General features: G+C 40.3%; 1 protein-coding gene across 1 annotated transcript; it reads left to right on the top strand.

The window, feature by feature from the left end:
• The first annotated feature begins 333 nt into the window (after positions 1-333).
• itgb2 (integrin, beta 2) lies at positions 334-10831 on the top strand. The gene is made up of 16 exons (XM_076263712.1): positions 334-531; positions 1762-1819; positions 1996-2087; positions 2284-2485; positions 2667-2846; positions 2935-3185; positions 3402-3557; positions 5986-6081; positions 6172-6261; positions 6486-6620; positions 7969-8159; positions 8290-8522; positions 8905-9121; positions 9245-9462; positions 9548-9714; positions 10069-10831. Exons 2-16 carry the CDS (start codon positions 1765-1767, stop codon positions 10132-10134), a joined length of 2349 nt encoding a protein of 782 aa, XP_076119827.1. The 5' UTR covers positions 334-531; positions 1762-1764; the 3' UTR covers positions 10135-10831.
• The last annotated feature ends 1688 nt before the right edge of the window (positions 10832-12519 follow it).

The raw sequence follows: 12519 nt of genomic DNA, 5'->3' as shown, positions 1-12519 counted from the left end.
CGGAGGGGGAGTGGCCCCCGGGGACCAAACGAAATTTTTCCGTAAAAGTCTAGTGGGGCTACATACCCACCAAATTTCATGTGCCCCGGTGTTTCGGTGCCCCGGGTATCGTTGACCAAAATTTCAGGAAGTAGATGACGGGAAAAAAAACAAAAAAAAAAAAAAAAAAAAAAAAAAAAAAAAACTTTGACAATCCCTATATGACCGCTTCGCTAGCTTCGCTAGCGGCGGTCATAATAAATCATTCACAGCCCCATCACTTCGGGGAATAGTTGTCTCTCGTCATCATATCTCAATCCACACAGTATTCTGTCTGCATTAGACATTTAGGTAAACAGTTCTAGATAGCATGTCTCCATATTCTTTGACTGCAAAACAGCAGTTAAGTTCCTTCTTTCTGCCACTCTTCCTTCCTGTAAATGTGGTCATGTTCTGTAAATGTGGTCATGTTAGTATGTGGAAGTGAGCGAGTGCACAGTTCCAGCACACTATTGAGTTTCTTGTGAACAGCTGTACTGTACATCTAAAGTGGTGAGTACACAGAACATAGCTCATATTTATCTTTTCAGTTCTGCTGGGGATTTAAAACTTTATAACATTTTATAAAATGGTGTGTTTTCAGCAGTGTAGAATCAGCATCTGTAAAGTTTGTAATATTGAGAGGGTTAGTTGTTTTTAGGGCAGGTCATCATAGAAATACATTCCCTATAGCGAATGAAAACAATATGACAAAAATAACTAGACATAGAAATACTTTCTAGCACACGAAAGATGACTTCCTGTTACATGTTTTAAAAGTGTTTCCCCTAAGTTCAGAACTGGTTTGAAGATGAAACAGCTAAGAAAATGTCTACCATCAGCTCTTCTATGGCACAGAGTATAGGGAAGAGCAATCAAGGGGTGTGTTAATAACCTAAATCTTCAAGGATATTCACAAAATACAATACTCAGAATACCATGCTTTAGCTAATTAGTGGGTCGACTCATAACGCATGAAGAAACAGCTGCACTCCTTTACAATAATTGTCTTATGTCTTATATCTTATACCTCGTATCTTATGTAGGTGTTTGTTAGGTTTGTATGCCTATTTTACAAAATGAGTAAAGTAAAATAAGTATTAAAATAACCTCAATGCTAGTCTTAGTGCCAACAGACTGAGTGGTTATATGGTACTAATCTACAGTTTTTTTAAGAAAAGTATGTTTATTGCATGTTGTGAGCAACATTACAATGTCAGTGTAGTATTAAGAGAATTGCTGGTTAACATACATCTTTGTACTCCTTTTCATAGCAAAATGATATTTAACTCATTATTATGTATTGTCACATGCTATGCTGCCTTCATCTAGAAAGTAGAAGCGTTTAAATACTTCTCTAAAAACAGATCCTATGAGGCAATCAAACGTCACACACACACATGAAGGCATAGCCATTTATGGTTAAGTTCGGTGTCACGCCTCCCAGCAAAATGTGGCAACACAAAAATTATCATTCCATCAATTTGTTTCTGGTAAATGGTTACTGTTAAACTCTAGATCTAAACAGTTAGCACAGAAAAGTGATGGTATACAATATGAAACTGATTTCATTTGTAACTTTCTCTGGCAAAGTAATATTTGACCAAAACTGAGGGCTGTTTAGTCTTACATGAGCAATGAGCATGCAATCTTAGATTAAACAATCCCATTAGTGGTCTTACGGTACAGCTGCATCATATCTTTGGCTTTGGTGATATGCACATTATCTCTTTCTTCCCTCAGAAAATGGCCGCGCCTGTGCGTCTTCAAGTCCTCATTCTGCTATCAATAACAACAAATGGTGAGTTTACAGACAACAATGTAACCAATGAACTGTTCGACAAAAGCAAATGTCAATCAAATCTCTTTGATAATTATTTTTCACTGTATTGTGAAGTGTACAAGAAACTATTTGATTATAATGCAGGTGTAGATCATATTTTCCAAGTTCAACTTTAACTATTTCTCTCCATATAGTCTGGCTTGAGCAAACCTGTGAGAAGGGAGCCGTCCACTCCTGTAATGACTGTATCAAATCTGGAGCATTCTGCTCTTGGTGCAAATCTGTGGTAAGATATTCACAAGGGTTGATTCTATGAAAGCTCTAATGTGTGAATTAGTGCTTGGTAGGCTTCTTTTTTTGCCTCCCACTGTTCACATAGATCCACAGAGAGCAATTTTCCATCGACAATTAATTTAGATTTTTTTTAGTTTTTTAGTTCACAATTTAGTTCACAACGGTCTTTCCTATTTATCCAACAACAGAACTTCACAAACCAAGGCGAATCTGATGCTGAGCGCTGTGAAACCAAGGCAAAGCTAATGGAAAAAGGCTGCAAGGAGACTGACATTATCTCTCCACAAAACTCCAAAAAAAACATTAAACAAAAACCACTGTCTGGCCCTACTTCAACCACCGACGCAGTCCAGATCGAGCCTCAAGAGATTAAACTGGAACTTCGCCCTGGTAATTTTTTTACTCACATATATAAGATGTTCTGATGGGCAGTGCTATTTGTGCACTACAGAGTTTTAAAATACCAAAATATCACCAGTTTCAGTGGATGCATTAAACTGCCGATGCCTTAATTATATCTGCATGCAGAAATAATCCACAAGTTTCTAAACCCATCTTCCATCTTTTTAAGGCCTTCCAGAAAAGATTACACTCAAGTTTAAAAGAGCAGAGGGCTATCCAGTGGATCTTTACTACTTAATGGATCTCTCTTACTCCATGGTGGATGACCTGAAACTATTAAAAACTCTGGGAAAAGATTTAGTGGCAGTACTACAAAAAATAACCGGTGGCAATGACAAAGCAAGAATTGGTAACGCAATTTATACCATCCAAACTATATGTTGTGACTAACTAAGCAAATAACTAAACTGATCCACGAATTTGTTCTTACACCAAAGGTTTTGGCTCATTTGTTGACAAGACTGTCCTGCCGTTTACAAACACTAACAAAGAAAAACTTAAGAATCCTTGCCCAACGAATGAAAAGGAGACGGTGGCTTGTCAACCACCATTTGGTTTCAAACATGTTCTCGACCTGACAAATAACTACAAATCATTTAATGAAGAGGTATCTAAGCAGGACATTTCTGGAAATCTCGACACTCCTGAAGGAAGTCTGGACGCCATCATGCAGGCTGCCATGTGCGAGGTAGGATGCTGGAAAAAGTTTCAAAAAGCTTCAAAAATGCTAAGCATGACTTATTAACATGTTCATGTTTCATGTTTTTATTGGTGAAGAGGTGTCCCTCAGTTTCAGTGCTTAACATAAAGGCCTTTGTCTAAATGTGCAAAGTAGAACATCTAGGCAAAATGTGAAACATGATCTATATTATTATTTATTGACCAACTTTTGTTTAATTCCTAGAGAGACATTGGCTGGGGAAATGCCACTCGTTTGCTAGTTCTAGCCACCGATGCTGGATTCCATATGGCTGGTGATGGGAAACTGGCCGCTATTCTGGAACCAAATGATGAATTATGCCACTTGACCCAGAACATGTACAGCAAAAGCAATTTACTGGTATGATAAACTAAAGTAATTGTAGTGACTTGAACAATTTGTGTTCATTTTATAGATTTGTACAGTAGATTAAGGGGCTCTGTCTTGACGGTCTGAAATGCCTGGTCTAAACTTGGGTTAAGCACATTTAGGGCGTGTCCAGTCCAGGCTAGTGGTCTGGCGCATTATCTAAAAATCGCTATCTTACACTAAGTAAAAAGCATTACGCCACTGACCAAGAAAAACCTAGTCTATAGCGAAAGGCGCATGAAGCACAGCTGAAGACACGAGATCACGAGATGTAAGCAGCAATTCCTCTGCAGGATAAATGTCCTTAGGTTTTTTATTCAGTCATTCGAACACAGTCATTGGTTTAGTGGAATACCTGTACCATACAGTTAGATTCCTTCAAATGCGCCACTGACTATCAAAATACCGATGCGCTGTTTAAGGTTGCGCTCCTTGCTGTTAAACGGAATGACAGATGGCATTTTCATTGGTTTAAATGATGTTGTGCCCAAAACACACCCATGACTGATTAAAGAAAGAACCGCCTTTTTGCGCCAGGTGCCCGACGTTTCATAACAAAACCACCCCCAATGCGGACTGGACAAACCTCTAAGCTATGCTATTTTCACGGCGTAATTTACAGTGTTGTGCGTGCATTTTTTCGTGAACGTTGAACTGAACGCGGTAAACATCGCGGAATGTTGTTTGCAATAAACACAGCAGAACTTTCATTCTTACTCATTAAAATGAGCATGATGACTGACGAAATAAATTCATATGATGTAGTTTAAATAAACCACTGTTGTCATACAGTTCACAGGCCTGCATTGTAGCACATAAATTCAATATCAAGTGTTTCCCCTATATGTGTGTCTATCTATTTAGCCAACAGCAGAAAATAACAGAATATCCAAACGTTTTCAGTAGGCTAGCCTACCATTGTTGCAGAAATCACGTATAAGAAGGTATCCCTTCGATTTCTGTTTATTTTCGCATATTCCAACATAAGGAAGCAGCATGAGACTCCCGTCATAATCGTCATGAGGACATTCCTCCCAAATGGCCCTATCACGTCTTTGAACTGACGTCATGAGGGCGTGTTTTAGCTCGTGCAGTTCGTGGAAGGCAACTGCAAGATCTGTCTGACTCCCGCGATATTTTAAGGTCATGTGACATGGTGTCACGGTGGTAAGTCCCTCCCCGGCTGACAGAAGTAGGACAGAATTTCTAACCAGCAAGCATTGCGTCCATCCCAGTATGCATTGTGTTCAACCCAGCATGCATCACATCAAGTCAGATCTGCACAGATCTCCCTTAAGTCGAACACGCCTAATGCATGCTCTTGACAGTCAACGCCACATTTGAAGGAGGCTGCTTGCAAGACCATATGGAATAGTCATTCCACTAAACCGTGCTTTACTAAAACCTAGCATAGCCTTCACACATTTGCACTCGTCTATTATTTGAACTCATTGGCAAAGTGAAACTAACTTTACCATGGTGTGTCAGTCAACGACAAGACAGTTATATGCAGTAAGTTACTTTCACTATTGACTGACAATGGGTTACCATCGAAAACATAGGCTGGAAAAAGCAACACTTACCCTAATATTGTTCAAATGACTCAATAAAACATGTATCCTGAAGAGGAGAGGAGTTGCTTATATCTCTTGACAGTGCGTCTTCAGCTGTGCTCCATACGTGTCTCTCGCCTCTCCCCTAATCACTTTTAACCGTCATTACCAATTTGTAAATGATGGTGAATAACTACTCATCATGAGATGTACAGTATTTCGTAATATCTTTATTCTAATTATGTTTCCCATTGCAATAGAGCAATTTGTAATGTTTTGCATGGATGTGCGCTGGTGTGCGTTCATGATAGAAGGATGGTGCGTTGTGCACCCGCCAATATGACTGTTGACAATGCGCTCTTAAAATAACATAAAAAAAACTCACCATAGACTTCTGACCAGGTGTACAATAGCGATTTTTAGACAATGCGCCAGGCCACTCCCTAAGTTGTTAATTGCCACACCCCTGGGCGCATTGTTTAAAAAATAAACGTGCAAAATAAGGAATTAAACTTTGCGCGGGGGGGGGGGTTTCCAGAGCGTGTTACTCCACACTCAGCAATCGTCTCAAAGCACATCCGAATGACATGATTTGGATGTCAACTCAACGTATGTACTCCCAATCATCCGTAAATAGATCTAAAGTGCATTTTACTCTGGATAATTATTTTAAAATAGCAATGTTTGATTATGCGCCTGACCACACCTATTTTTTCATTGAAAACCCCATGGGTGCGCATTGTTCCTTTGACAACCTGTGAACTTGAGTGCTAGGCGGTAAAATCATTACTGTGTTTGGTGTAATATAGAAATTAAGATGTATAACAGCCATTTTTCTTCCCCATTATTGTGGTCTCCATCTTCAGGACTATCCATCTGTTGGTCAAATTGCAAGGACCTTACAGAAGAAAAACATTCAGCCTATTTTTGCGGTCACAAGCTCAGTGAAAGGAGTGTATGATGTAAGCAATGGTCTAGTATAAGTTCTGTTGTTCTGTTGTTCAGCTATAGACAATAAGGCTAATACATGTTTCCCACACATCTTTTCCCAGGACCTGAGCAAATTGATCCCAAAGTCTGTGGTGGGAGAATTGACTGATGATTCATCGAATGTGGTGCAACTAATCGAGAATGCCTATGATGTAAGGCTTTATTAATTCATCGTGATATGTTTCCTTTAATTAAATAAGCAAATAGTAAATGCTTTTATGTCATAAATTAGTTTTGTTCTAAAACATAACTGTAATCAGTTGCCTACTGTATGTGCTATGCTATGCTATGAAAAAATATATGCTAAGAGTAATTCAGATTCTCCCCATCCAATCATTGGCTTTCAAGATAATTAGTATTCTTAATTTCTCAACAGAAACTCTCCTCTAAAGTTATTGTGACCCATGATGTACTGCCAGACAAGGTCACAGTCACATACACCTCAAATTGTCCAGAGGGAAACAATCCAGGCGACGAGGGTATCTGTGATAACGTGAAGCTTGGCCAAGAGGTATCCATCCCACAAAGCACCCAGCAAACCACACACACACACATAAGAATCCACCAATGCAAATACATCATGGTGTACATTATGACTAGGAAAGGTCTACTTCAGGATGAAGTACATTTAATTTATATAGCATGTTTAAGACCAAAGTGCTTCACACAGTAAAAAAAAGAAAAGAAAAGAGAAACATACCAAACACAGACAAACATTCAGTATTTACAGACAGACATGAAAATAATATTGACCCAGCTTCAGGATCAGCAGCAGTTGATTCATATCCAGACGGAAAAAGTGTGTGTTAAGCCTGGATTTAAAAACAGTTAGGGCTGGTATATTTCTGAGGTCCATTGGGAGAGTATTCCAAGTATTGTAAATAAGTAGGCAGCGCATGTAAACAAATCGATAGTTCTGTGATAACCAGCTTCCTCTAGGGAGAGTGAAGTTCTATAACCCTATACCTCGCTAATCAACGGAACTTCATTTAACTGCGAGGGAGCTTCCCACCCAAGTTCACTCAGTAATCGAGGGGAAGTGGGTAGGGATTACTTTTGGAAAAACTTTAATATAGTTTATTTTATAAACTTTTTAAAAGAAATACCATCACCTGGATGTTTAAATGAACCTTCATAGACACAGGGCTCTTTTTGGCGATCTAAAACTCAGCACAAAGCGTATTGTTATCACAACGCAAAGCGTATTCCTATCTTACAGTCGAATTTTTCGCCATGCGCATCTCTTTTATTGAACATTGTGCTCAGGGGTGTGACAATCTGGTGCATTATCTAAAAATCGCTATCTTACACTACCTAAAAAGCATTACGCCACTGACCAAGAAAAGCCTGGTCTATAGCGAAAGGCGCATATGAAGCACATCTGAAGACGTGAGATCACGAGATATAAGCAGCAACTCCTCTGCAGGTTAAATGTCCTTAGGTTTTTTATTCAGTCATTCGAACACAGCCATTGGTTTAGTGGAATACCTGTACCATACAGTTAGATTCCTTCAAATGCGCCGCTGACTATCAAAATACCGATGCGCTGTTTGATCCCGACCGCTGTTGCGATCCTTGCTGTTAATGGGAATGACAGTTGTAATTTTCATTGGTTTAAAGGATGTTATGCCCAAAACACACCGATGACAGAAGAAAGAACCGCCTTTTTGCACCAGGCGCCCAACGTTTGATAATGTTTGATAACAAAACCACCCCCAATGTGGACTGGACAAACCCCTAAGCCATTCTCCAATGACCATTTTTAGATTGCTGAGATAGGGCCTACAATGTTTAACAACCTCTACCATATTAATTTTCAAAAATGTCTAATGTCCCATTTCTTTTAATTATCTGTTTAGGTTCAATTCTTTGTTGAAGTGACAGCACATGAATGCATGAACAACATTTCCTTCTATGTCGGCCCAAGGGGCTTCACTGAAAAAATGAAGGTGACCATTTCAACCCGCTGTGAATGTGAATGTGATGACCCTCCGTTTCCCAATGATCCACTCTGTAATTCTCAAGGAGAGGTGAAATGTGGAACATGCAAGTATGAGAGCAACAAGTCTTTTTTTTTCCGATTTCTCACACTTATACCTTCTTCGCCTACTTTGCAGGACTGAGCCATTATTACTTATGACCGTAAGTGAGTGATCTCTTATCTTCTCTGGCTTCCCTAGATGTAATAAGGGTTATACAGGCCAGAAGTGCAAATGCAAACAGGGGGACAGGAATGATGCAGACTTGAGGCAACTGTGCCGGGGCGACAACAGCACTGAGTGTGGGGGTCGTGGGGACTGTGTCTGTGGAGAGTGTCAGTGCCACAAAAGCCAGAATGGGAACCCTTACTATAAAAAATACTGTGAGTGTGTCGATGAGGGCTGCCAGATGCACAACAACAAGGAGTGTTCAGGTATGATCCAATAACAACGTTTAAACATACTATCACTAAAACTATCGACGCTGTTCTAGCCTTACTATGCATTGCTGTATGTATCATTACCATTGTTCTCAATAGTGTTTGTAGTAGCAGAAGTATCAGGGTATGAACAGTCAGTGAAGTACATTCAGAGTTATTTTTATGTTGATGTAATTTAGTGGCCTGGAAGCCAGCCCCAATATAACCCCCACCCACAACATTTGAGGACCATTAAAGGTCCTTCATCAGAGGTTAAGTTCTGGCTATCAGGACCATTAAAGGTTCTTCATCAGAGGTTAAGTTCTGGCTATCAGGCTAGTAATTTAGTGTCATTTGCAGCTTTTTCATGGTTTGCTAATTTTCTATTGTGCTCCAGGTCATGGTGACTGTAGATGCGGTACATGCAAGTGCCACAGTGGTTACGATGGCGATGCCTGCCACTGCAAAGTGTCAGACGCAGGTTGCCGAACTGGCGGCAGCATCTGCAATGGCCGTGGGGAATGCCAATGTGACATCTGCAAGTGCAAAGGAGGCTACCAACCACCCTTCTGCCTGGAATGCCAGGCTTGCACGCCGCCGTGTCAGCAGTCGGCGTAAGAGACACTCCCAGCTCTACTCCTACACACTCCCATGGAAACCACCGTCATGCCAATACTTCTGCTGACGTTGAGTTTGCTTTGGTTAGCGTTAAGATATGTTGTTTCTCCATTTCGCAGGAATTGTATTGAGTGCCTTGGCTTTGGTGGTGGTCCATACGACAAAAACTGCACCACTGCCTGCAAGCACCTGAAGCACGTCATGGTGGAAAGACTATCATTCAACACACAGGCCAAGAAGTGTGAAGTAAAAGACTCCCTAAATTGCTGGCTTGACTTCACCATGAAGGAAATGGAAGGAATGAACAACTATTTTGTTGAGATACTTAAGGAAAGAAGTAAGGCTTCTTGCTTCAGTTAATTTAGAATTGGGATAAATTGTATTTTTCCTGAACTCTAATTCTTTATTGCCTGTGATTCTAGGGTGCCCCGAACCACCACCCATCCCTGCCATTGTAGCTGGGTCTGTTGCTGGAGTGGCCCTCATTGGACTCCTGATTCTGCTCATCATTAAGGCTCTGCTGTATGCAAAAGACTTAAAAGAATGGAAGAAGTTTGAGAATGAGAAGAAGAAAAGCAAATGGAGCAATGTAAGTATGACATCACAGGAACACACCAACTTCTTGGGAAATTGGCTTAGGCTATTTGGGTTAGACCACTTAGCCTATAGCTAGGCCTACATTTTATCTATAGGCTAGCTATACGCTAATAGAGCTAACCCACTTCCAGTGAATTATGCTAAGCTAGGTTAACAGTATCAGACTGGGTTATTGCACTCACAGAGAAGAGAATGGTATGTATAGTCCATGGTAGATGGCAAATAAGCTAATATAATCAATAGTTGGTGTGCTCCTCTACACTGTAAGTTTAAAAGTCAATGTTGCCCCAATACATTATTATGTCTAACTGCTAATCCATCTAATTTTTTGTGTGTGTGTTCAAAGGCTGACAATCCCTTATTTAAGGAGGCAACAACTACAGTGACAAATCCTACATTCTCTGGAGAGTGAGCTCAAACATAGGTACTTTACCACTGTGTATAAAAAGAATGTGACTGCTTATATGTCTGTTAAAGTGTGTAGTGAGTATGCACATGTGTACAGACACTGCTGTTGTATGCAATTTGCCAATGTAACACAGAGGTGGTTCACTGGACATATATCAAGGGACACTCTGGCTATATAGTTTTTATTATTTTATTATGTCTTAGTACAGAGACAGATAGTGCTTTCTGGAATCAGGAAATATGGTTATATGTATATTATGAAAAAATATTTTAGCAAAACAAAATCTGTTTATTCTTTAATATAGTTTTGTAAAAGTGTGTATATTTAAATATGTTGGTGATATGGTGTCAAATTTGAAAACACAATTCAAAAAGGTTATGAAGACAAGTGATTTATGTACATTGCGTCAAGAGTTCAGGAATGAGTTGCTGTTATGAATTTGCTTTTAGTTATATTCAACATTACTTTTAGATGAGTTCTTTATGTTTAGTCTAATTCATTTTGAACTGAACCAAGAATAATCTCAGTGTGGTTGTCATTTTTGTTGATTTTATTATGGTCATGATGAGTAGTAAATGTGGTATATTTGTAAAATCAATGAAAACATGAAATTGTGTGTATATGGTGCATATAAACTGCTAAGGCTGAAAATAATTGTGTCCTGAAGCCCAATCTGAATAAATGTGTTATTCCACACAGAGCTCATGCTTGGAGTATTGTTATTCAAACCAATTTTAATTTTTTTAAAAATTGGAGGATGAATTTGAATTTTCTTCATTTATACATTTGTGAAAAAAAGAAAATGAAAAGATGTTGGATGTTTCTAACGACAAACACAGAGGACAGTAAGGGGCTTGTTCAGAGTGTGTGAGGGGTACACTTCACGGCACACTAACAAAAGGAGAGCCGCAGAGCTGAACTAACAACCACGCGGAAATGAGTCCATTTCAGCATTATGTAAGCCAGGACCACAGAGCACCGTAAACACCCAGTGACCACTGCTTAGTGGAACTGAGCCCTGGGATACCCCCTCTCCCTCACTCTTATATTCTCTTTCTTGCTCATACACTCTTTCTTTCCCTTTCTCACTCCTTCCCTGTCTCCTGGCCGTTCCAATCTGAGTGTGGTTAATAAGTGTGAGCATGGGGAGGGAAGGGGAGGTGTAGGGACTGAAGTTCACTCACAAAGTGTGAGGAAGAAAGGGCTGCAGAGAACTTGACATTGCCCTGCCGTGGAGTCCAAGAATCAGGTATGTGAAAATATTACTACTGGAATTTGGGCTGTGCAGACCTTTTCTTTGAAGTAGTCTTGTTATAGCTTGATGTATGTGGATTTTGTCAAACTTAAAGGCATTTTAAGAACTGCCGAGTGCTAAAGCAGGTCTTGGGGGGGATCGATCACTAGGGGGCCAATGAACTAATCATGAAGTCTCTTCATGCTCATTCCTCATGAGCAATTTCCCATGACCTTCCTCTAATGTCGCCAAGATTAGACCAACAGCAACCACAAACAACTCTGAGCTCACATTTGATGGTCCATTTGGCTGTGGGCAATGCTGACCTAGTCTCTGTGCCCAAAGGAATTCTTAAAGTGTTGTTTGTGCCTTTGCCAGTAAATGTTGGGTAAGGTGGGCCCTCCTGATTACTAATAAATCAATAAGACAACAGAAGCTCAAGGTCATTAGGGTGTCTTACTGCAAGATAGTCACATTTGCAGTTGATCTTTTGGTCACTGTTTGATTTTCTGTGGTATTCACACGAGCGGTGGTTGAGCGAGGCTCATGCATGATATGTTCACTGTGTGTACATGGGAACATAATGTAATTTCTATCTAAGTTATGGGGCAGAATAAGACAGACTTAATCATTGCACATTCCACGAGAGATTTTGGCTTTCTGTTAGGAGATCTAGCCGAGATCCCATAAGCTGAAGATCAGAGAGGATTTAACACTCGGGGACAAGCGGGCAGACACACACACACACACACACACACACACACACACACACACACGGCTAAATGGCATAGCAGCAAGCTCTCTGTTCTTAAATAAACACATTAGGACTGAAATTAGCCATAGAATCGAATAACAAAGCTCTCTGGCTCTGCACCAATGTTTCATTCTCAGTCTGCGGTAATTGCACGCAGAGCAAATCAGGCCTGCATTTAAACTTCACTGCACTAACAAAGAAGCCTGGCCCTTGGGTAAACACCTATCCCAGGTGAGACCAAGAAAGCAAACAAGGCTGACGCACCAATTGGGCTCCAGCCGGCCGGCGAAGCAGACACAGACGTGGGGGCCGAGCTCTTAGCAGAGGCCAGCTATGGATGGCACACACCTGTATGCAGATCTCCACCGCTTGCCATATATGGGGGAGCGATGCGTTTTAT

The sequence above is a fragment of the Alosa pseudoharengus genome, unplaced genomic scaffold, assembly GCF_046254945.1.
Source record: "Alosa pseudoharengus isolate Yale_2024_CS ecotype anadromous, Long Island Sound unplaced genomic scaffold, YU_APseudo_1.1 YU_APseudo_1.1_scf_3, whole genome shotgun sequence".
In the NCBI taxonomy this organism is placed as follows: Eukaryota; Metazoa; Chordata; class Actinopteri; order Clupeiformes; family Clupeidae; genus Alosa; species Alosa pseudoharengus.
This window is presented reverse-complemented; position numbering and strand designations above follow the sequence as displayed.

Bases quoted from the DNA above. Each gene is read 5' to 3' on its own strand.
- itgb2 (XM_076263712.1), top strand. From the start codon at position 1,765: ATGGCCGCGCCTGTGCGTCTTCAAGTCCTCATTCTGCTATCAATAACA. The intron at 2,486-2,666 runs GTAATTTTTTTA...CATCTTTTTAAG, and splicing joins TAAACTGGAACTTCGCCCTG to GCCTTCCAGAAAAGATTACA. The intron at 6,621-7,968 runs GTATCCATCCCA...TTATCTGTTTAG, and splicing joins ACGTGAAGCTTGGCCAAGAG to GTTCAATTCTTTGTTGAAGT.